The sequence below is a fragment of the Anomaloglossus baeobatrachus genome, chromosome 7, assembly GCF_048569485.1.
Source record: "Anomaloglossus baeobatrachus isolate aAnoBae1 chromosome 7, aAnoBae1.hap1, whole genome shotgun sequence".
Taxonomy (NCBI): domain Eukaryota; kingdom Metazoa; phylum Chordata; class Amphibia; order Anura; family Aromobatidae; genus Anomaloglossus; species Anomaloglossus baeobatrachus.
In genome coordinates, this window is record NC_134359.1 from 289,167,704 (window position 1) to 289,194,387 (window position 26,684).

The 26,684-nt window shown below is 41.6% G+C and overlaps 1 protein-coding gene across 1 annotated transcript in view; it reads right to left on the reverse strand.

The window, feature by feature from the left end:
* MYO15A (myosin XVA) overlaps positions 1 to 25,282 on the reverse strand; it is a 123,215-nt gene extending 97,933 nt beyond the window's left edge. Inside the window, exons 1-9 of the mRNA XM_075319461.1 lie at positions 25,245 to 25,282; positions 6,727 to 6,809; positions 6,557 to 6,620; positions 3,422 to 3,531; positions 2,788 to 2,862; positions 2,624 to 2,714; positions 1,316 to 1,419; positions 1,055 to 1,118; positions 807 to 920 (exon numbers count right to left, since the gene is read on the reverse strand). Coding sequence (XP_075175576.1) covers positions 807 to 920; positions 1,055 to 1,118; positions 1,316 to 1,419; positions 2,624 to 2,714; positions 2,788 to 2,862; positions 3,422 to 3,531; positions 6,557 to 6,620; positions 6,727 to 6,809; positions 25,245 to 25,256 — 717 coding nt within the window. The 5' untranslated portion in view covers positions 25,257 to 25,282. The remainder of the gene's footprint in view (positions 1 to 806; positions 921 to 1,054; positions 1,119 to 1,315; positions 1,420 to 2,623; positions 2,715 to 2,787; positions 2,863 to 3,421; positions 3,532 to 6,556; positions 6,621 to 6,726; positions 6,810 to 25,244) is intronic.
* Positions 25,283 to 26,684: the final 1,402 nt, after the last annotated feature.

Below are 26,684 nucleotides of genomic sequence, written 5' to 3' on the forward strand. Positions count from 1 at the left end.
TCTGCTACATCAGTTCTCGCTGTTCCAGCTTTGCTACATCAGTCATTACTGTTCCAACTCTGATACTTCAGCCATTTCTATATCAACTCTGCTATGCCTCCTCGGCATCTTTTCGATAGCCTGTTACACAATCAACACCATGTCATGCTGACTCAACAGCCCCACACCACGTGTGTGTTTTGCTCCAGAACTGATTATCCAGAACAGGCGCTTTTGAGGATCTACCTCACCAGGTGAGACATAACACCTATCCTTAAGATAGGTCATCAATATCACATAGATAGGAATCCGATACACCCGTTACCCTCACTGATTAGCAGATCCTGCAGTGTCCGGAAAGAAACATTGTACAAAGCCAGAGCAGTGCAGCTCCTTACACAGTATAGTGGCCATTCTGGGGTACTGCAGCTCAGCTCCTATTGAAGTGAATGGGAAAAAGATGCAGTAGGAGAAACCTGGCACTACAAAGGGTATAGGCCCATAAGTCAGGTATAAAATGTCCGGACGTATAAAGGGGTATTCCCAGCATCCATAAATGATCGATAGATACGAATACCACCTATGGAGGCTACACCTACTGTAGGTGGAGAGCGGGGTTTGTGAAGCAGATGAATGCAGTCACATCAGTGCTTGTAGCGAATGGAGAGATGACAACTCCTGTGTTTGGCTGTTTCTGTAATTCCCATAGAAGTTTACTGGAGAGAGGTACACGAGAAGAGCCTTCTGGGTAGTGTTTTTGTTACGGAGCCCATACCCTTTAATTTTGGGGATCATTTTCTATCCCCCCTGTCCCTCGTGTACTGTACCTGATTCAGGTAGTAATACGTTTCAGCATCCTGTAGGTAAAATGCCTGCTTCTGCTGAGAGGGAAGACCAGCCAACATCTCATAGAAAATGTGGTAATTCCTCTCATTTTTGGCCTGAAAACAAACAATAGGGGTCCAAATAATATATATATATATATCGAAATAAGTTGCATGTAATGGTTGGGGGCCCTGGTCCAAGGGCCCCGGAGCTTCACAAATGGAAGCAGGATGGGGTAGGGGTCACCTACCTGAAATACGATTCTGGATTTTTCAAGCAGGTATTGGGATGTTATGGCACCACATATCACACCCCTGTAAGGGGACACAACATGTCAATATACGAGTCAATGAATATCGGGGCCGGCCAACATAGGAAGCCGAAAACAGATGGTGGTGGGGGCCCCCTTAGAAGCTCTTGTGGTGGGGGCCCCGGGGCTGGAGCCCCGCAAGCATCGCCTGTAATCCGGCTCTGAATATGCTAAATGTAATCTCATATGTTTAATACTCACTCTTCCAGATAAATTTCCACAAATTTTCCAAACCGGCTGGAATTATCATTTCGGACTGTTTTGGCATTTCCGAAAGATTCCAGCAGAGGTGTCGCCTCTAAAATCTGAGCAGCGAAAGGAGGGGATATGAGAAATGTAGGATATCTAGTATCACCCACATAAACAATATGTCATAAAATATGCATATATAAACGTGGATCCAAATAGATATAGATAGATAGAGGGATAGATAGATAGATAGATAGAGGGATAGATAGATAGATAGATAGATAGATAGATAGATAGATAGATAGAGGGATAGATAGATAGAGGGATAGATAGATAGAGGGATAGATAGATAGACCGATAGAGAGATAGATAGATGGATAGATAGATAGAGGGATAGATAGACAGATAGATAGAGGGATAGATAGATAGATAGATAGAGGGATAGATAGATAGATAGATAGATAGATAGAGGGATAGATAGATAGAGGGATAGATAGATAGAGGGATAGATAGATAGATAGATAGAGAGATAGATAGAGGGATAGATAGAGGGATAGATAGATAGAGGGATAGAAAGAGGGATAGATAGAGGGATAGATAGAGAGATAGATAGAGGGATAGCTAGATAGATAGAGGGATGGATAGAGGGATAGATAGATAGATAGAGGGATAGATAGAGGGATAGATAGATAGATAGAGGGATAGAAAGATGGATGGATAGATAGATAGATAGATAAATGAGATAGATAAAGGAATAGATAGAGGGATAGAAGGATGGATAGATAGATAGATAGATAGATAGATAGTTGAGAGGAAGATAGATACTGTAAATAGATGATAGATAGAAGATGGACGGATAGATAGATAGATAAAGGGATAGATAGATAGCGCTCAAACACTAGATAACAGGATAAATATCTAGCATACAATACCTCTATCTGTGAAATCCAGTAAAATATGGATATTGAAAGCAGTAAGAAATGATTAGATGATTAGACATATAAAAAAATCATAGATAATGATATAATAATTTTTATCTTTATTTTGTACACATTAATAACCGTCCGTTGTTTTCGGGCTGCTGTGATAATGACGCCGGCTGATGACGGAGGGGACACATATTCTTATTACGCGGGGTTCATACAAGCTGTGCAGATTGGATTCATTACTGACATAATAGATTATATTGGAATTCAAGAAAAAATAACATGTTGATGGTCACAAGGGTCCTCCAGCAAATGGGGGGGTCACAGAATGACAATCGGTCAGTAGACACGGCAATGATGGGGGATAGTGCTGATGACAGTGCACAGATCTCACCTGGTTTGTCACTCCGCGCCTCTGATTAACCGCTACCAGGTAACGCAGAACCAGCTTAGTGGCTTCTGTTTTACCAGATCCGCTCTCACCACTAATGAGAAGAAACAGATGAATTTGTTATATAATTACATTATATGCCGAATTCACAGTAAATCTCCGCTCACCTAATGATAATACACTGGTTGTGTTTGGCATCCATCAGTTTGGTGTAGGCTACATTTGCAATTGCAAAAAGGTGCCTGAGAGAAGAGAAAAAGAAGAACTTTACAGACATTGACTAAGTAATTAATCAGTTTATCGTGATCCCCGCATAGTCAGAGGAGTACAGGATACAAGTGAGGTCTTACTGCACAGTATACAAACAGTATACAACAAGCGCCCTCTAGTGGGGGCTGAAAATAGAAATCATTCTATCATTTCATTATGTTTACACAAATTTCCAATAAACTATAATCATTAAACCTGCACAGAATGTAAGATGAGGGTAAGAGCTGCATAAAATATAGAAAAACATGAGATACTGTTGTAAACTAGTGAATTCTTGTATCTTATAATCCGCACTGCAGAACATTTGTGCAGCGTGTAGATGAGATTTATATCATCCACTTTTTGCTAAAGTATTCTGCAATCTATAACGAGTATAGCCTTCATAGGAGGGACGTCACAATGTAACTGGCGTAGTTGGGACCTAACCGAGTGCCCATAGACGTTCCTAAAAATTTTGCAATAAAAGATGTCTGATTGCAGCATGAGGATGTGCACAAAATAAGAGATGAGAGATAATGAATTGTAACTTACGGGGCAGTTTCTCCCAAGGCTTTTCCTTCGTAATACAAGACATGGTCCGTCCCATAAATATTCAGCAGCCTGTATGGGTTTAATGACAGGAGGATGCTACCAATGTAGGTCTGAGAAAGAAGTTAAAGAGGCTTGTTACCATCTTTTTAAACAAAACTCTAAATATTAAAGGGGTTGTCTGTTTAAACATGTTATCATTTATCCACTCGGATAGGGAATAACTTATTAATAGGTGGGGGCTGACTCAGTCAGCAGAACGGGACACTTTTATCCCTGTTAGAAAGGAGCGGCATTACACTAGCTTGCTCACCTGTCATGGGTGTGTCATGCTTGACAGACAGTCCTGTGGTGTCTGGATGTAGAAGGTCGCAGCATTTCCTACATAAGCCGCTCTCTGACTTTCCTTTTTCCCTGCTTGGGGTTTATCCCTTTCTCTTTAGGACCCTGTGGGTTTTCCTTGTTTTCAGCTGCTAACCTTCAGCATTTTCCTTTTTGCCTTTATATACCCTCATTCCCCTTACTCTGTGCTGGTGATAGGTCTAATACCCTTATCAAGTCTTCAGTGCAAGCAGTCGGCTTGTATTCATCTGGAGAAACTTTGCTGTTGTTGCAGTTCCTCTCCCGGAGTCATCTGGAGATAAGTTATTTCCCTGTGTGTAATCCCTGTGTGTTCTTCAGAGCTTAGTGGGGTTGACTAAGTGCTTATCCCATCCGTTCCCTACCTAGGGCCTATTTCAGGGTCAAGTATCCGGCTCGGTACATAGGTGCGGAACCTACTTAGGGTGGTGAGGGAATATGTTTGTAACCTACCTAGGGTGGTGAGGGAATAGGTGTGTAACCTATCTATCGTGGTGAGGTAATAGGTGTGTAACCTACCTAGGCTGGTGAGGGAATAGGTGTGTAACCTATTTAGAGTGGTGAGGGAATAGGTGTGTAACCTATCAAGGGTGGTGAGGAAATAAGTGTGTAACCTATCTAGGGTTCTGAGGGAATATGTGTGTAACCTACCTAGGGTAGTGAGGGAATAGGTGTGTAACCTACCTAGGGTGGTGAGGGAATAGGTGTGTAACCTACCTAGGGAAGTGAGGGAATAGGTGTGTAACCTACCTAGGGTAGTGAGGGAATAGGTGTGTAACCTACCTAGGGTGGTGAGGGAATAGGTGTGTAACCTACCTAGGGTAGTGAGGGAATAGGTGTGTAACCTACCTAGGGTGGTGAGGGAATAGGTGTGTAACCTACCTAGCGTGGTGAGTATATAAGTGTAACCTATCTAGGCTGGTGAGGGAATAGGTATGTAACCTATCTAGGGTGGTGAGGAAATAGGTGTGTAACCTATCTAGGGTGGTGAGGGAATAGGTATGTAACCTATCTAGGATGGTGAGGAAATAGGTGTGTAACCTACTTAGGGTGGTGAGGGAATAGGTGAGTAACCTACCTAGCGTGGTGAGGTAATAGGTGTGTAACCTACCTAGGGTGGTGAGGTAATAGGTGTGTAACCTACCTAGCGTGGTGAGGAAATAAGTGTGTAACCTATCTAGGGTGGTGAGGCAATAGGTGTGTAACCTACTTAGGTGGTGAGGAAATAGGTGTGTAACCTACCTAGGGTGGTGAGGAAATAGGTGTGTAACCTACCTAGGGTGGTGAGGCAATAGGTATGTAACCTATCTAGGGTGGTGATGGAATAGGTGTATAACCTATCTAGGGTGGTGATGGAATAGGGTGAGGGAATAGGTGTGTAACCTATCTAGGGTGGTGAGGGAATAGGTGTGTAACCTATCTAGGGTGGTGAGGGAATAGGGTGAGGGAATAGGTGTGTAACCTATCTAGGGTGGTGAGGGATTAGGTGTGTAACCTATCTAGGGTGGTGAGGGAATAGGGTGAGGGAATAGGTGTGTAACCTATCTAGGGTGGTGAGGGAATAGGTGTGTAACCTATCTAGGGTGGTGAGGGAATAGGGTGAGGGAATAGGTGTGTAACCTATCTAAGGTGGTGAAGGAATAGGTATTTAACCTATCTAGGGTGAGGGAATAGGTATGTAAACTACCGTATCTAGGGTGGTGAGGGAATAGCTGTGTAACCTACCTAGGGTGGTGAGGGAATAGGTATGTAACCTATGTAGGGTGGTGAGGGAATAGGGTGAGGGAATAGGTATGTAACCTATCTAGGGTGGTGAGGGAATAGGTGTGTAACCTATCTAGGGTGGTGAGGGAATAGGTGTGTAACCTATCTAGGGTGGTGAGGGAATAGGTATGTAACCTATCTAGGATGGTGAGGAAATAGGTGTGTAACCTACTTAGGGTGGTGAGGGAATAGGTGAGTAACCTACCTAGCATGGTGAGGTAATAGGTGTGTAACCTACCTAGGGTGGTGAGGTAATAGGTGTGTAACCTACCTAGCGTGGTGAGGAAATAAGTGTGTAACCTATCTAGGGTGGTGAGGCAATAGGTGTGTAACCTACTTAGGTGGTGAGGAAATAGGTGTGTAACCTACCTAGGGTGCTGAGGAAATAGGTGTGTAACCTACCTAGGGTGGTGAGGCAATAGGTATGTAACCTATCTAGGGTGGTGATGGAACAGGTGTATAACCTATCTAGGGTGGTGATGGAATAGGGTGAGGGAATAGGTGTGTAACCTATCTAGGGTGGTGAGGGAATAGGTGTGTAACCTATCTAGGGTGGTGAGGGAATAGGGTGAGGGAATAGGTGTGTAACCTATCTAAGGTGGTGAAGGAATAGGTATTTAACCTATCTAGGGTGGTGAGGGAATAGGGTGAGGGAATAGGTGTGTAACCTATCTAGGGTGGTGAGGGAATAGCTGTGTAACCTACCTAGGGTGGTGAGGGAATAGGTATGTAACCTATGTAGGGTGGTGAGGGAATAGGGTGAGGGAATAGGTATGTAACCTATCTAGGGTGGTGAGGGGAGCCAGGGGCAGGTTTGGTCAGGGGTCACCATCTTCCCCTTCCCTAGACACAGGGTTTCCCTTCCCTTTCGCTGTTTGCTAGGTACTTCCCCGTACCTAGTGTGACACCACCAATCTATTAATTCCCTAATTGGCATTCATTGATCATTAAGCTAACTTGTTTTCACTGGAGAGCCCCTTTAAAAATCTTAAAGGATGACATATGTAAACTCACATATATCAGTTCTCGGTCAAACCTTTTTCTCAGGTTTTGGAGGACTGATGCTTCCTGTAGGTCCCTGCAAAATGATAATGAAAACATCACACACAATATACAATGTCACATACAGAATGCCGAAAACATATAGCAACCGTGCAGCAAATCCTTCATGTGATGATACTCACTCCAGCTGCGTCAGGTCCTGCACCCCATTCTCATCCTGCTCTTGGCTTTGCCCTATGTTCGGAGGGCTCCTCATGGGTTGCATCTTGGATAAACCAACAAAAAGTCAGAAAAGTACCAGAATCTACTGCAAGTTCTGCAGCCTCCCCTAGGACGAACCCGTGAAGGCATTTTGTGCTCAGATAATACTTTTATACCAGGTAATAATAGTTCAGGAGGCTCTCTAAAAAATGGACTCCTACAAGATCTGGCCAATCTCCAAGGTGCATTAATAAAGTAAGGTTTCCTGAATACTTTCCACTTTTGGCACAAGATGCTGCATTATTAGAGTTAGACCCAGTACTTAGACCCAACTAGGAATGGGGACGTGAAAAGGGGCATGGCCTGTAAAAGGGGGCATTGTTTTGGAAAAAGTGGCACACTGCACTCCCGATTCACCTGGAAGAGAATTTTTGAAAATTAACAGATATTCTTAAAGGGGTTGTCTCTTTTTTAAAGGAAGCTATTCTTCAAGCTACTGAATTCTGCAGATCTAAAATTGGTTTGTTGGATTAACACTTCCATTGCCGCAGGCGACACAATAAATGTGCAACTGTGTCATATATGGATTCCAAGTGTACCAAAGCTAGACTGAAAAAGAGGGCTCTGAGTGTAAGGCCCCCTCTAAAACACGTGGCCTAGGACAGCACATAGGCATCGGTTGTCCACTTGAGATGACTACTTTAATAATTGCTTACACCTATAAATCTTTGGGTCTGTACATTGAACCAAAATATAAACACTTTTGTTTTTGTTCTCATTTTTCTTGAGCTGAACTCTAAGACTTTTTCTGTGTACACAAAAGGCTTCTTTCTATTGTTCACAAATTTGTCTATATCTGCATTAAGGAACCCTTTTTTCTGTGCGGAGATAATCCATCCACCTCACAGGTATGGCATATCAAGATGCAGATTAGACAGCATGATTCTTACACAGGTGTGCCTTAGGCTGGCCAGCATGATTATTACACAGGTGTGCCTTAGCCTTGCCAGCATGATTATTACACAGGTGTGCCTTAGGCTAGTCAGCATGATTATTGCACAGGTGTGCCTTGGCTGGCCAGCATGATTATTGCACAGGTGTGCCTTAGGCTGGCCAGCATGATTATTGCATAGGTGTGCCTTAGGCTGGCCAGCATTATTATTGCACAGGTGTGCCTTAGGCTAGTCAGCATGTTGTTTGCACAGCTGTGCCTTAGGCTGTCCAGCATTATTATTACACAGGTGTGCCTTAGGCTGTCCAGCATTATTACTGCACAGGCATGCCTTAGGCTGGCCAGCATTATTATTGCACGGGTGTGCCTTCGGCTGGCCAGCATGATTATTGGACAGGTGTGCCTTAGGCTGGCAATCATGATTATTGCACAGGTCTGCCTTAGGCTAGCAAGCATGATTATTGCACAGGTCTGTCTTAGGCTGGCCAACATGATTATTGCACAGGTGTACCTTAGGCTGGCCAGCATGATTATTGCACAGGTGTGCCTTGGCTGGCCAGCATGATTATTGCACAGGTGTGCCTTAGGCTGGCCAGCATGATTATTGCATAGGTGTGCCTTAGGCTGGCCAGCATTATTATTGCACAGGTGTGCCTTAGGCTAGTCAGCATGTTGTTTGCACAGCTGTGCCTTAGGCTGTCCAGCATTATTATTACACAGGTGTGCCTTAGGCTGTCCAGCATTATTACTGCACAGGCATGCCTTAGGCTGGCCAGCATTATTATTGCACGGGTGTGCCTTCGGCTGGCCAGCATGATTATTGGACAGGTGTGCCTTAGGCTGGCAATCATGATTATTGCACAGGTCTGCCTTAGGCTAGCAAGCATGATTATTGCACAGGTCTGTCTTAGGCTGGCCAACATGATTATTGCACAGGTGTACCTTAGGCTGGCCAGCATGATTATTGCACAGGTCTGCCTTAAGCTGGCCAGGATGATTCTTACACAGGTGTGCCTTAGGCTGGCCAGCATGGTTATTGCACATGTCTGCCTTAGGCTTGCCAGCATGATTATTGCACAGGTCTGCCTTAGGTTGGCCAGCATGATTATTGGACAGGTGTACCTTAGGTTGGCCAGCATGATTATTACACAGGTGCGCCTTAGGTTGGCCACAATAAAAGGCCACTCTAAAATGTGCAGTTTTACAGTATTGGGATGGTCAGAAAACCAGTCAGTATCTGGTGTGACCACCATTTGCCTCAAGCAGTGCACTACATCTCCTTCACATAGAGTTGAAAGGTTGTTGGTTGTGGCCTGTGGATTGTTGGTCCACTCCTCTTCAAATTGTGTACAATATTTGAGAGAAAAAGGCCTTTTGTGTACGTAGAATAAGTCTTAGATCTTAGAGTTCAGCTCTGGGATGGGAGCAAAACAAAAGTGTTGTATTCATATTTTTGTAACATTTACAGGGTCAGTAATGGCGGCTATTTTCTAGAATAAACATATATAAGATATAACTAAAAAGTGGAACAATGTAACTTAAAATAAAATTGACCAAAAAGATAAACTTTCTAGATTGTAAAAATTGTATAAGAACTACTGACTTTTTTTGTGGAAACTCCCTTTAAAGAGCACCGAGCATCTGGAGAGTTGCCAGGACAGAGCAATTAGCTGTGAATATCCCATGTCTCCTGTGACTTGCCAGTTTGCTGTTTCTTAGGATCTACTTACCCAGCGCATGTTTATTCAACACGCAGTGCAAAGAATGGATGTGGTGCACAACTGGCATGTCCCTTTAAGAAACTTTTGGATGATAACTCTGCACAATAGCAAATTTCCCAGATATAAAATCATTAAGACGAACATGTTACATATTCCTCGGAAACAATTAGCAGGGAATTATACCACTTGTCACCACAAAACGCAAAGAAAATACCTAAAGTACAATAAAGGCGAAACCTTTGTCAATCAAGAGCATGTAAAATACAATTTGCATGCGGTGTCGTCACAGTGTAATTGATCCTAGAGATCAGAGACTCGGCCTCATGCCACTAGTCTGAGAGCATTTGCTAATATGGTGCAATATGGTGCATTTTTTGGGGTTTTTTTGGATCCCCAATTTGAATCATTTAGCTTGAGAGGGTCCATTTCTGAAAGTCGTGTCTCTTTAAAGGGGTTGTTAGACACTCCTCAGATCAATCAGTTGTTTTTGTGAGAGCGATTGCATGAACCCCAATGATAGCTGCTAGAAAGGGGGGGGCGTTGGCAATCAGACGATGAAGCTGGGGGTGGCTAAATTGATTGTCAGAACATCCCTTTCTTGCGACCTGGAGCGCAGGAGTGGAGATGAATTTGTCATCAGCTCCTGCGCTCTGCATAGGCAGCAACTGAAATTACGAAGCTAAGCAAGATAAACTAAGGTTAGGGTTAATTAGTGTTAGGGCTATAGATTGGGCTATGCTTAGGGTTAGATTTAGGGTTAATGATTGGGCTAAGGTAATAATATTGCTACATATAAACAAATCTATATTAAACAAAAAGCAGAGAAGGAGCATTAAAGGGCCATACATCATAATAAATAAATATTGAGACTCCTTGTAATGAAAAATTATTGACAAATTTATTTCAACATCACAGTAACAAGGAGACAACATTACAATTAATAGAAAAAGTGCATAAGTGCAGGAAAAATGGTTCCAGAAAACGTTCCCAGACCGTGGGCCCCTGCCATAGTGGCTAACATCACTGGGTCAGCAGTACAAGTCCAGTACATTATAAGTAATACATATATTGCCGCTTACCCATCAGGAAAAAAGGTGCAAGAGTGCTATGTAAACGCCCAGGCAGGGGTCCGGTACAGAGGAAGGAAGCCCCAACGCGTTTCGCTGCGTTAGCTTCTTCGGGGGGCAGTGTGTGGCCAGGGTACCGCATGGTGGGTCTTTATAAACCCCCCAAATATAATAGGGATTGTTTTCACCTGCGCCGCGCGTGTCCCGATCCATATCACCCATCCGTCCAACACTTCCGGGTCTCACCAGCGGAAGTGACTCTAACATGACGTCACCCTCCACCGCTAGAGAGATCCTCAGTGCGAGCGGAATGGAGAGAGGCGGGAGGCGCGCGCCGCGGACATCCCAGGTATGGGCAAGGAAGTGGGCGTCCCCAGCTTCACAAGACCATATTAAACATGGCGTGAGCCGCATCATTAATGGGCCGAACCTAAGCATGTAAATACAAGTACCGGGGCGGACCTAAACACACTGTACAATACAAAGTGTGTGGTCCAGATCAAACCCCGGATAGTAGTTAAAACTATACATTAGTACGGGCCATAACGATACATATACATTCAGGGGGTATATAAATATACCATGGAAATCATGGAAATCATAGAAGGAGCATATACTCCACAGGAGCAGAACATAAACATAGTAAAAATCCATTGGACCAAAATTACCAGACTGTCCACCAAAGACAGCGAGAAGGGCCTTCAATTTGCGTGATACCCTGGTCCGTAGTCATTACGTGGCCAGGGTGCCACGCTTATTTGGGAGTGGGGAACCACATTGGGGGTTCTTCCCTTGTGGCACATGTCTTGCCTGTCGCAACATGGTAAGGGCAACTTCGTTCTTATCGGCTGATGGTGGTCGAGAATTTCAGATCCGACACCACATTACTTGTCGGACAAGTAATGTGGTTTACTATGCCACATGTGGGTGCAACCTTGTATATGTGGGACTCGCAACGCGGGAGTTAAGGGTGCGTACACGTGAACACGTGAGGAACATCTTAGCGGCACCTGATTTTGAGTTGGATGATCCGCGGTTGACCACATTACCCCGTCATCACAAGGTGAGGCATGGCTGTGACCCCACCCATTTTAGGGTGAGGGGCATTGACGTGGTACACCTTGGGACGAGGGGGGGGGGTGATTACAGCAAGGCCCTTGCCCAAAGGGAATGTAGCTGGATAGTCCGTTTGGGGACCATGACACCGAACGGTCTCAATGAGAAATTGAGCTTCTCGTCATTTTTGTAAAAAATTGTTTGGAACACAATTGAATAATTGGTTCTTATTTAAATCTCTTCTGTCTCTCTGGGGGCAACCCATGTGTGGATTTCACATATGTGTTGTTTTTAATTGATTTTAATTTTCGTTCCCTTCCTTTTCTCTTTTTTGTTTTGTGTTTGTGGCTTTTCTTTGTATAGGTGCCTCTAATGGTGTGTCTTTTCTGCATATTTTCCTTGAACCATGGAATATCTATGAATTCCATCTGTGGAAGAAACCATTCTGTCCCGTTTGGGATGTTTATTGTTCACTAGGACCGGAACATATATACATTGGACTGATCTTTATACTACCTAATGATAGGGGTGAAAGTGGAGTAAGGATACAGGATAAATAAAGAGAAAAAATATATGGAGATGGTGTTACATTTAATACCTTGTATCTACACATTTCCCCCTGTTATATATGTGATTTTACTATGTTTATGTTCTGCTCCTGTGGAGTATATGCTCCTTCTATGATTTCCATGATTTCCATGGTATATTTATATACCCCCTGAATGTATATGTATCGTTATGGCCCGTACTAATGTATAGTTTTAACTACTGTCCGGGGTTTGATCTGGACCACACACTTTGTATTGTACAGTGTGTTTAGGTCCGCCCCGGTACTTGTATTTACATGCTTAGGTTCGGCCCATTAATGACGCGGCTCACGCCATGTTTAATATGGTCTTGTGAAGCTGGGGACGCCCACTTCCTTGCCCATACCTGGGATGTCCGCGGCGCGCGCCTCCCGCCTCTCTCCATTCCGCTCGCACTGAGGATCTCTCTAGCGGTGGAGGGTGACGTCATGTTAGAGTCACTTCCGCTGGTGAGAGCCGGAAGTGTTGGACGGATGGGTGATATGGATCGGGACGCGCGCGGCGCAGGTGAAGACAATCCCTATTATATTTAGGGGGTTTATAAAGACCCACCATGCGGTACCCTGGCCACACACTGCCCCCCGAAGAAGCTAACGCAGCGAAACACGTTGGGGCTTCCTTCCTCTGTACCGGACCCCTGCCTGGGCGTTTACATAGCACTCTTGCACCTTTTTTCCTGATGGGTAAGCGGCAATATATGTATTACTTATAATGTACTGGGACTTGTACTGCTGACCCAGTGATGTTAGCCACTATGGCAGGGGCCCACGGTCTGGGAACTTTTTCTGGAACCATTTTTCCTGCACTTATGCACTTTTTCTATTAATTGTAATGTTGTCTCCTTGTTACTGTGATGTTGAAATAAATTTGTCAATAATTTTTCATTACAAGGAGTCTCAATATTTATTTATTATGATGTATGGCCCTTTAATGCTCCTTCTCTGCTTTTTGTTTAATATAAACTTTTGGCGTGGCCTAAGAATATTTATACTTACCCCATCTGTTACCCTGAGATTTTGTAAAATATAAACAAATCTAATATTTAAATCTCAGTGTATGTATGTATGTGTGTATGTCCGCTAAAGGAATCCGCACCGTCGCATTTACAATCACGAAATTATGCACAGACACCCCATGTGACCCAGGGAACATCATAGGCTATGTTTTGATTGGAAAATGTAACCCTGCGCTTTACAGTTACTCTCCAAAATCCTGCTTCCATTAAACTGAATGGAGGTGGGAGCTGCAGGCTATAAATAGCAACTGTCAGTGGTTGCTATAGGAACAAAATAAACTGTTAGTATAAGAAGCTTATGTGTGAGGTAATAAGATGTTGGTGGGGAGACGGATAAAGAGACAGAAAAAGACAGACGTGGAAAGAGACAGATGTGTTAAGAGACAGACGGGCAAAGAGACAGCCCTAGAAAGAGACAGATGGGCAAGAGACAGCCCTGGAAAAAGACAGATCTGGAAAGAGACAGCCCTGGAAAGAGACAGCCCTGGAAAGAGACAGACGGGCAAAGAGACAGCCCTGGAAAGAGACAGACCTGGAAAGAGACAAAGGGGGAAAGAGACAGCCCTGGAAAGAGACAGACGGGGAAAGAGACAGACGGGAAAATAGACAGCCCTGGAAAGAGACAGCCCTGGAAAGAGACAGATGGGCAAAGAGACAGACCTGGAAAGAGACAGCCCTGGAAAGAGACAGACCTGGAAAGAGACAGACCTGGAAAGAGACAGACGGGCAAAGAGACAGCGCGGCAAAGAGACAGACCTCGAAAGAGACAGCCCTGGAAAGAGACAGACGGGGAAAGAGACAGACCTCGAAAGAGACAGCCCTGGAAAGAGACAGACGGGGAAAGAGACAGACGGGCAAAGAGACAGACCTGGAAAGAGACAGACCTGGAAAGAGACAGAAAGGGAAAGAGACAGACGGGGAAAGAGACAGACGGAGAAAGAGACAGACAAAGACAGATGGGGAAAGAGACAGATGGGTAAAGATAGAGACAGACAGACACACATATAGAGACAGGCACAGAGATAGAGAGAGACAGACAGACACAGAGATGGCGACAGACTGATACAAATACAGACAGAGACAGAAACAGACAGAGACATAGACACAGACAAAGAAAGACACAGACAGAGAGACAGACAGACAGCGACAAACAGACAGAGACTGGGAGAGAGACAGAGAGAGACAGTTATTATCCCGGGCAACGCCGGGTGCTACAGCTAGTACATATATATGTATATATATATATAAAGCAGAAAATATGTATGTAGAGCCTGTTAAATACAAAACCACAGTTTCCATCTGACCTAAGTGAAACTTTGCACAGCCCGTCTAACACCAGACCAAAAATATGGTGACTATTAAAACTCAAAGTCTCCCCCCTCCTTTTCATGAGATTTGGCCCCCTTTCCTGAATTTAGGTTCTTTAGAAACTATGTAACTATGTAATTAAAGTAAGAGCACCCAAAGAATTGCTCTTAAAGGGGCAGTAGCCATATAATCGCTAAGGTAGGTCAATCTAATAACTTCACTCCAAAGTATGTAACTATAGCGATGGCTATCAACAACCAGTGCAGAAGTAACTGGGGCCTTGTTTTTTAGAATTGCCTCACAGTAAGATCATTCTGGTTGCCTATAGCCACTGTAGAAGTAACTGGGGCTTGATTCATTAAAAATCGCCTCACAGTAAGATCATTCTGGTTGCCTATAGCCACTGCAGAAGTAACTGGGGCCTCATTTATGAGAATTGCCTCACAGTAAGCTCATTCTGGTTGTTGCCTATAGCCACTGCAGAAGTAACTGGGGACTGATTTATGAAGATTGCCTCACAGTAAGATCCTTCTGGTTGTCTATAGCCACTGCAGAAGTAACTGGGGCCTCATTTATGAGAATTGCCTCACAGTAAGATCATTGTGATTGCCTATAGCCACTACAGAAGTAACTGAGGCCTAATTTATGAGAATTGCCTCACAGTAAGATCATTGTGGTTGCCTATAGTCACTGCAGAAGTAACTGGGGCCTCGTTTAGGAAAATTGCCTCACAGTAAGATCATTCTGATTGCCTATAGTCACTGCAGACATAACTGGGGCCTCATTTAGGAAAATTGCCTCACAGTAAGATTGTTCCGGTTGCTTATAGCCACTGCAGAAGTAACTGAGACCTAATTTATGAGAAGTGCCTCACAGTAAGATTATTATGGTTGCCTATAGCCACTGCAGAAGTAACTGAGACCTCATTTATGAGAATTGCCTCACTGTAAGATCATTCTGGTTGCCTATAGCCACTGCAGAAGTAACTGAGACCTCATTTATGAGAATTGCCTCACAGTAAGATCATTCTGATGGCCTATAGCCACTGCAGAAGTAACTGAGGCCTAATTTATGAGAAGTGCCTCACAGTAAGATCATTATGGTTGCCTATAGTCACTGCAGAAGTAACTGAGACCTCATTTATGAAAATTGCCTCACAGTAAGAAATTGTTCTGGTTGCCTATAGCCTGAAAGCTGAGATCTGATTGGTTGCTGTGGACAACTAAAATAGTGACTGTGAGGAAGTTTTCATAACTGCAAATTTTACCTTAGCAAGCATAGCCAACAAATTAACATATAATTTTCTGCGAGCGAAGCTGCCGGTAATTTGCTAGTAATGGAATAAAAAGCAAAAAATTGCAACATGTATATGTAGAGTTCACATATTTTGAAAATGTTACATAGTTACATAGTGAGCAGACGAGGTTTCAGTTTAAGTGCTGGCTGCAAGGTAAGTGTATAGCCTAGCTGAACACAACATCATAGTTTGACACAAGAGCATAGTTTGATGTTACCTTTAGTAGTTTTGCATTGTTTTTATCTGTACTGTTTATCTCCATTTAGTATGTGCTTTATGGACAATGCTATGAAGTGTGCGCCTCGTGAGATGTATGCATGCTGTGATGCTAGACACTACGAGAAGTATGAACAAAAGGGTAGTCAGACAAGCCGGGATCATAAGCCAGGAGGTAATGTATAAGGTTCAGGGAGCAAACAGAGACATGGTCAGTAAGAGGTCTGAAGTCAGAAGCTGGGAGGTAACATATAAGGTTCAGGGAGCAAACAGAGACATGATCAGGAAGAGCTCCGAGATCAGAAGCCAGGAGGTAACATATAAGGTTCAGGGAGCAGAGAGAGACGTGGTCAGAAAGAAGTCCGAGGTCAGAACCTGGGATGTAATGTATAAGGTTCATGGAGAAAACAGAGACATGGTCAGTAAGAGGTCTGAAGTCAGAAGCTGGGAGGTAACGTATAAGGTTCAGGGAGCAAACAGAGACATGATCAGGAAGATCTCCGAGATCAGAAGCCAGGAGGTAACATATAAGGTTCAGGGAGCAGAGAGAGACGTGGTCAGAAAGAGGTCTGAGGTCAGAACCCGGGAAGTAATGTATAAGGTTCATGGAGCAAACAGAGACGTGGTCAGGAAAAGGTCCGAGGTCAAAAGCAGGGAAGTAACGTATAAGGTTCAGGGAGTAAAGAGAGATGCAATCAGGAAGAAGTCCGAGGTCAAAAGCAGGGAAGTAACGTATAAGGTTCAGGGAGTAAAGAGAGATGTAATCAGGAAGAAGTCGAAGGTCAGAAGCCAGGAAGTAACGTATAAGGTTCAGGGAGCAATGAGAGACGTAGTCAGGAAGAGATCCGAGGTCAGAAGCTGGGAGGTAACGTATATGGTTCAGGGAGCAGAGAGAGACATGGTCAGGAAGAGGTCTGAGGTTAGAAGCTGGGAAGTAATGTATAAGGTTCAGGAAGCAAATAGAGACGTGACCAGGAATAGGTCCGAGGTCAGAAGCCGGGAGGTAACATATAAGGTTCAGGGAGCAGACAGAGATGTGGTCAGGAAGAGGTCCGAGGTCAGAAGCCAAGATCAGAACACTTACACCAGACAAGAGCCAAGAGCACTCTGAGCAAATAGAAAGTACGACTGGCGAAAGCCTAGAAAAGAAACAGAGCCATCACCAGGAACGAGGCGCATCTGTGAAGACATCTCTCAAAACCAGTGTGGACCCTAGTGCTGAAAGACAACCTGTAAGAAAGTGCACAAGACACATAGCAGAGCATTTTCAAATGCAAAATGCTCCGCACAACAGAGCTGTGACAAAAGCATTCCAAATACAAAATTTGTACCTTTTTTTAGCTTTTTATCTGATTTTAGCTTTTTGATCTCGGTTGTTCGTACATTTCCCCAGTTCTCATGATCATTGCTTTATACATTGCACCATATTAGTAAACGGCACTCATTGAAAATGAAGTTTCTACTCAATATATGACATTTTGACTCTATTCACACTGTCATTATTTGGTGCACATTTTTTCAGAACGGTGTTATTGTTATTTGTTTTTAACACTTAAAAAAATGCACCAAAATCCTTATAGTTTCCCATGTCCGATAAAATTCCCCTGATCCAGCAATTGTCAAAGTTATTATTAATTATTTTTTTTAATTTTTTGGTCTCCGAAACATTGCTATAAATGTTTTCCTGATAAAATAATAAATAATTTCTAAATATATTTTATATAAAAAGATTTACACTAATTTTCATTGGACTGTATTTTCCTGGAGAATGTCAACTCCGAAATATAATTTCCATTGCCTCCTTTCTGACCGTTAAATAATCCAGTTTGGTGCTAGTTGGATACAAAGAAGTTTTCAGACATGGGAGAGATTAACAGAATATTTTCTATACACTGATATACCCTTCATATTTGGCATTTCTAGAGATAATAAAACTCTTCCACCTTTAGAAATGATAATATCAGAGCAACAAGTTCTACTACAATGATCATATAAGATATATCAGTATGCCAAATGAAGGGATAAAATCTACCAGGAACACATGGATGCAAATTTATACTAAATCTCACCATGTACCAGTCCCACAGCTGCATCATATTAATATATAATGTACGTAAATATACATAACTTATACCAGATGGAATCACAATACACAATTATATACAGAAAATACCCAGGTTATACCGGCTGTACATATATAATTATATACAGGAGATGCCCAGGTTATACCGGCTGTACATATATAATTATATACAGGAGATGCCCAGGTTATACCAGCTGTACATATATAATCATACACAGGAGATGCCCAGGTTATACCAGCTGTACATATATAATCATAAACAGGAGATGCCCAGGTTATACCAGCTGTACATATATAATTATATACAGGAGATGCCCAGGTTATACCAGCTGTACATATATAATTATATACAGGAGATGCCCAGGTTATAGCAGCTGTACATATATAATTATATACAGGAGATGCCCAGGTTATACCAGCTGTACATATATAATTATATACAGGAGGTGCACAGGTTATACCAGCTGTACATATATAATTATATACAGGAGATGCCCAGGTTATACCAGCTGTACATATATAATTATATACAGGAGATACCCAGGTTATACCAGCTGTACATATATAATTATATACAGGAGATGTCCAGGTTATACCAGCTGTACATATATAATTATATACAGGAGATGCCCAGGTTATACCAGCTGTACATATATAATTATATACAGGAGATGCCCAGGTTATACCAGCTGTACATATATAATTATATACAGGAGATGTCCAGGTTATACCAGCTGTACATATATAATTATATACAGGAGATGCCCAGGTTATACCAGCTGTACATATATAATTATATACAGGAGATGCCCAGGTTATACTAGCTATACATATATAATTATATACAGGAGATGCCCAGGTTATACCAGCTGCACATATATAATTATATACAGGAGATACCCAGGTTATACCAGCTGTACATATATAATTATATACAGGAGGTGCACAGGTTATACCAGCTGTACATATATAATTATATACAGGAGATGCCCAGGTTATACCAGCTGTACATATATAATTATATACAGGAGATACCCAGGTTATACCAGCTGTACATATATAATTATATACAGGAGATGTCCAGGTTATACCAGCTGTACATATATAATTATATACAGGAGATGCCCAGGTTATACCAGCTGTACATATATAATTATATACAGGAGATGCCCAGGTTATACCAGCTGTACATATATAATTATATACAGGAGATGTCCAGGTTATACCAGCTGTACATATATAATTATATACAGGAGATGCCCAGGTTATACCAGCTGTACATATATAATTATATACAGGAGATGCCCAGGTTATACTAGCTATACATATATAATTATATACAGGAGATGCCCAGGTTATACCAGCTGCACATATATAATTATATACAGGAGATACCCAGGTTATACCAGCTGTACATATATAATTATATACAGGAGATGCCCAGGTTATACCGGCTGTACATATATAATTATATACAGGAGATGCCCAGGTTATACCGGCTGTACATATATAATTATATACAGGAGATACCCAGGTTATACCGGCTATACATATATAATTATATACAGGAGATGCCCAGGTTATATCAGCTGTACATATATAATTATATACAGGAGATGCCCAGGTTATACCGGCTGTACATATATAATTATATACAGGAGATACCCAGGTTATACCGGCTGTACATATATAATTATATACAGGAGATACCCAGGTTATACCAGCTGTACATATATAATTATATACAGGAGATGCCCAGGTTATACCAGCTGTACATATATAATTATATACAGGAGATGTCCAGGTTATACCAGCTGTACATATATAATTATATACAGGAGATGCCCAGGCTATACCAGCTGCACATATATAATTGTATACAGGAGATACCCAGGTTATACCAGCTGTACATATATAATTATATACAGGAGATGCCCAGGCTATACCAGCTGTACATATATAATTATATACAGGAGATACCCAGGTTATACCAGCTGTACATATATAATTATATACAGGAGATGCCCAGGTTATACCGGCTGTACATATATAATTATATACAGGAGATGCCCAGGTTATACCGGCTGTACATATATAATTATATACAGGAGATGCCCAGGTTATACCAGCTGTACATATATAATCATACACAGGAGATGCCCAGGTTATACCAGCTGTACATATATAATCATAAACAGGAGATGCCCAGGTTATACCAGCTGTACATATATAATTATATACAGGAGATGCCCAGGTTATACCAGCTGTACATATATAATTATATACAGGAGATGCCCAGGTTATAGCAGCTGTACATATATAATTATATACAGGAGATGCCCAGGTTATACCAGCTGTACATATATAATTATATACAGGAGGTGCACAGGTTATACCAGCTGTACATATATAATTATATACAGGAGATGCCCAGGTTATACCAGCTGTACATATATAATTATATACAGGAGATACCCAGGTTATACCAGCTGTACATATATAATTATATACAGGAGATGTCCAGGTTATACCAGCTGTACATATATAATTATATACAGGAGATGCCCAGGTTATACCAGCTGTACATATATAATTATATACAGGAGATGCCCAGGTTATACCAGCTGTACATATATAATTATATACAGGAGATGTCCAGGTTATACCAGCTGTACATATATAATTATATACAGGAGATGCCCAGGTTATACCAGCTGTACATATATAATTATATACAGGAGATGCCCAGGTTATACTAGCTATACATATATAATTATATACAGGAGATGCCCAGGTTATACCAGCTGCACATATATAATTATATACAGGAGATACCCAGGTTATACCAGCTGTACATATATAATTATATACAGGAGATGCCCAGGTTATACCAGCTGTACATATATAATTATATACAGGAGATGCCCAGGTTATACCGGCTGTACATATATAATTATATACAGGAGATACCCAGGTTATACCGGCTATACATATATAATTATATACAGGAGATGCCCAGGTTATATCAGCTGTACATATATAATTATATACAGGAGATGCCCAGGTTATACCGGCTGTACATATATAATTATATACAGGAGATACCCAGGTTATACCGGCTGTACATATATAATTATATACAGGAGATACCCAGGTTATACCAGCTGTACATATATAATTATATACAGGAGATGCCCAGGTTATACCAGCTGTACATATATAATTATATACAGGAGATGTCCAGGTTATACCAGCTGTACATATATAGTTATATACAGGAGATGCCCAGGTTATACCAGCTGTACATATATAGTTATATACAGGAGATGCCCAGGTTATACCAGCTGTACATATATAATTATATACAGGAGATGCCCAGGTTATACTAGCTGTACATATATAATTATATACAGGAGATGCCCAGGTTATACCGGCTGTACATATATAATTATATACAGGAGATACCCAGGTTATACTAGCTGTACATATATAATTATATACAGGAGATGCCCAGGTTATACCGGCTGTCCATATATAATTATATACAGGAGATACCCAGGTTATACCAGCTGTACATATATAATTATATACAGGAGATGCCCAGGTTATACCAGCTGTACATATATAATTATATACAGGAGATGCCCAGGTTATACCGGCTGTACATATATAGTTATATACAGGAGATACCCAGGTTATACTAGCTGTACATATATAATTATATACAGGAGATGCCCAGGTTATACCGGCTGTACATATATAATTATATACAGGAGATACCCAGGTTATACCAGCTGTACATATATAATTATATACAGGAGATGCCCAGGTTATACCAGCTGTACATATATAATTATATACAGGAGATGCCCAGGTTATACCGGCTGTACATATATAATTATATACAGGAGATGCCCAGGTTATACTAGCTCTACATATATAATTATATACAGGAGATGCCCAGGTTATACCAGCTGTACATATATAATTATATACAGGAGATACCCAGGTTATACCAGCTGTACATATATAATTATATACAGGAGATGCCCAGGTTATACCAGCTGTACATATATAATTATATACAGGAGATGCCCAGGTTATACAGGCTGTACATATATAATTATATACAGGAGATGCCCAGGTTATACCAGCTGTACATATATAATTATATACAGGAGATACCCAGGTTATACCAGCTGTACATATATAATTATATACAGGAGATGCCCAGGTTATACCAGCTGTACATATATAATTATATACAGGAGATGCCCAGGTTATACAGGCTGTACATATATAATTATATACAGAAGATGGCCAGGTTATACCAGCTGTACATATATAATTATATACAGGAGATGCCCAGGTTATACCAGCTGTACATATATAATTATATACAGGAGATGCCCAGGTTATACCAGCTGTACATATATAATTATACACAGGAGATGCCCAGGTTATACCAGCTGTACATATATAATTATATACAGGAGATGCCCAGGTTATACCAGCTGTACATATATAATTATACACAGGAGATGCCCAGGTTATACCAGCTGTACATATATAATTATACACAGGAGATGCCCAGGTTATACAGGCTGTACATATATAATTATATACAGAAGATGCTTAGGTTATACCAACAAGGTCTATATCATCAGGAAGATGTACTGTGACTATCAGTAATGGAGTCTGTCTCTTTGTGTTACATGTTCCCCTTGTGTGACCTCAGCTTCTATATTGCTGCCAAACTTTCACGTAATCCATTTCCTAATTAAATATCTGTGCTCTTTTTTTATGGCCGTGACTTGGGGCAGGATCATTTCTCCACATTTACATAAATCTCTTTGTGTTGTGGGGATCAGTGTGCGACCTCCGATCTCCCTCAGACTTTCCTTTATGTCGTGTATTATGAGATAAATCACTGTGTTTTGTGCTCCTGTCAAATCATAGCAGATTGAAACTGATAACCGCGATGGATTGAAGGCAGAGATTAGAGTTCCAAAAAGAATGACCAAGGACAAAAAGAGCTTCTCACAACATTGTCATCAGGGGTTAACCTAAGGTTACTGAAATCCATCTATCATTCTATCTATCTATCCCTCTATCTATCTATCTATCTATCTATCCATCTATCTATCTATCTATCCCTCTATCTATATATCTATCTATCTATCCCTCTATCTATCTATCCCTCTATCTCTCTATCCCTCTATCTATCTATCTATCTATCTATCCCTCTATCTCTCTATCCCTCTATCTATCTATCTACCCTCTATCCCTCTATCTCTCTATACCTCTATCTATCTATCTATCTATCCCTCTATCTATCCCTCTATCTATCTATCTATCTATCTATCCCTCTATCTATCCCTCTATCTATCTATCTATCTATCCCTCTATCTATCTATCTATCTATCTATCTATCCCTCTATCTATCTATCTATCTATCTATCTATCCCTCTATCTATCTATCCCTCTATCTACCCTCTATCCCTCTATCTCTCTATCCCTCTATCTATCTATCTATCTATCCCTCTATCTCTCTATCCCTCTATCTATCTATCTACCCTCTATCCCTCTATCTCTCTATCCCTCTATCTATCTATCTATCTATCTATCTATCTATCTATCTATCCCTCTATCTATCTATCCCTCTATATATACCTCTATCTATCTATCCCTCTATCTATCCCTCTATCTATCTATCTATCTATCTATCCCTCTATCTATCTCTCTATCCCTCTATCTAGCTATCCCTCTATCTATCCCTCTATCTATCTATCTATTTATCTATCCCTCTATCTATCTATCTATCTATCCCTCTATCTATCTATCCCTCTATCTATCTATCTACCTTCTATCCCTCTATCTCTCTATCCCTCTATCTATCTATCTATCTATCTATCCCTCTATCTATCTATCTATCTATCTATCTATCTATCCCTCCATCTATCTATCTATCTATCTATCCCTCCATCTATCTATCTATCTATCCCTCTATCTATCCCTCTATCTATCTATCCCTCTATCTATCTATCTATCTATCTATCCCTCCATCTATCTATCTATCTATCTATCCCTCCATCTATCTATCTATCTATCCCTCTATCTATCCCTCTATCTATCTATCCCTCCATCTATCTATCTATCTATCCCTCCATCTATCTATCTATCTATCCCTCTATCTATCCCTCTATCTATCTATCCCTCCATCTATCTATCTATCTATCTATCTATCTATCTATCCCTCCATCTATCTATCTATCTATCTATCCCTCTATCTATCTATCTATCTATCTATCTATCTATCTATCTATCTATCTATCCCTCTATCTATCTATCTATCTATCTATCCCTCTATCTATCTATCAAATCAAATCAAATAAGCTTTATTGGCAGGACCAAATACAAATTAGTTTTGCCAAAGCAAGTGTACATTAGGGACTGGGGCTGTGGGGATGGTGGGTGGGGACTGTAGGAAGGATGGATGGGGCACATCCAGGGTGGGGACTGTGGGGGCACTTCTAGGATGGGGGCTATGGAAGTCCATGGCTTATGATGGGGCATATCTATCTATCTATCTATCTATCTATCTCTCTATCCCTCTATCTATCTATCTATCTATCCCTCTATCTATCTATCCCTCTATCTATCTATCCCTCCATCTATCTATCCCTCTATCTATCTATCCCTCTATCTATCTATCTATCTATCTATCTATCCCTCTATCTATCTATCTATCCCTCTTTCTATCCATCTATCCCTCTATCTATCTATCCCTCTATCTATCTATCCTTCTATCTATCTATCCCTCTATCTATCTATCCCTCTATCTATCCCTCTATCTATTCATCTATCTATCCATCCATCCATCTATCCATCTATCTAGCTATCTATCTATCCCTCTATTCCTCTATCCCTCTATTCCTCTATCCCTCTATTCCTCTATCCCTCTATCCCTCTATTTCTCTATCCATCTATCCCTCTATTCCTCTATCCCTCTATTCCTCTATCCCTCTATTCCTCTATTCCTCTATCCGTCTATCCCTCTATTCCTCTATCTATCCCTCTATCCCTCTATCTATCTATCTATCTATCTATCTATCCCTCTATCTATCTATCCCTCTATCCATCTATCTCTATATGCCTCTATAAAATAACATAAAATAAGATGAATAATTACCGCACCTTGCTATTCATCTGAGATCTTCCTCTTGTGCCGACCATTTGTTGCCAGTTTTTGGGAGATCGGGTGCTGCCATGTGTCAGATAATTGGCAACTTTTTCTCTGGCCCTTTGTGAACCTCTTTTAAGGGTTTCAGTCCAAGGTCTACGCATGGATTTTTCAGATTCCCACATTCCTGGCATCTCGCGAAAGTTCCTACCATGGTGCCTGGGCCAAGGCCGATTTCGTAGACTACCACGACCCCTAAAGTTTTCCATCTGATGAACCTGGGGCATTACCACAGCATATCTTCCATTGCCATCTTCAAAGTCACCATCATAGTACTCTGCTGGATGTTTTGGAGGGCCTTGCCACATATATGGATCCCTTGGTGCCGGGTGACGTGGGAATGAGTGGTTGGCACCAGCCAAAGTTGGAGATCCCCGAAATTTTAAATGAATACTAGATCTTCCATTCAGGGATCCTTGGCTTGCTTGGTTCAAGGACTCAGACATAAACCCACCTAACGACTTCAACCCGGGTTGAGGAGATGGAGGTATTGATTGGCTCATGCTTCCTGAATAGGACATAGGATTACGATTTGGAGGCTGGTTTGGTATGCTTCTCATGTCCTCATAAGGATGTCTAACATTTTGAGGGGAGGGAGGAATAAAACTTCCTGCTCCATAATTTTCCTTCATAGAAAAAGTTGGAGACTTTGGCCTTTGAATTGGGTTACCTGCCATCTGGCCAAATTTTTTTCCAAATGTGTTTGAATGTTTTTCTGGAAGACGTTTGGTTACTGGGGGTTCTTCTCTCCGTAACATCTGTTGTGATGGAGGGGGACCCTGAGACATTCCCACAAGTGGCTGCCCAAATCGTTTCCAGAATGGACTTTTAGAATTCGAAGTTGAGTCAGACGGTGGCATCATTGAACCCTCACTCATGTCTCTATTCATCACTGGGCTGCTTCCTTGCCTATTTGCTAGGTGAGAAACTGGACTTTGGGGTGAGCGATTTAATGTTCCTCTCATGCTACCAGGTCTTCCGATCATTGGTGACCTTGTGGGATCAGAAAATGGGCCAAAATGTGCGGAAGGTTCAGAGGATCCTCTTGGTGAGTAAAAGCCATCTTCTTGTCCCTGTGCTGGGCTAGGTAGTATTGGCCTGGTAATTCCTCTCATACTATTATGTCTTCCCATCGGTTGGGGAACTTGGTTTTGGGATGAGCGACTTAAAGTTCCTCTCATACTACTAGGTCTTCCCTGCATCGGTGACCGTGTGGGATCAGAAAATGCGACAGAATGGGGGGAAGGCTCAGCAGATTCCCTTGGTGTGTAGAAACCAGGTTCTGGTGGTGCTTGGCTAGGTGGCATTGAATTTGTAACTCCTCTCATACTATTTTGTCTTCCCAGAAATGGGGACCTTGGAGGATCAAAGAAAGGAGGAGATTGTGAAGAACT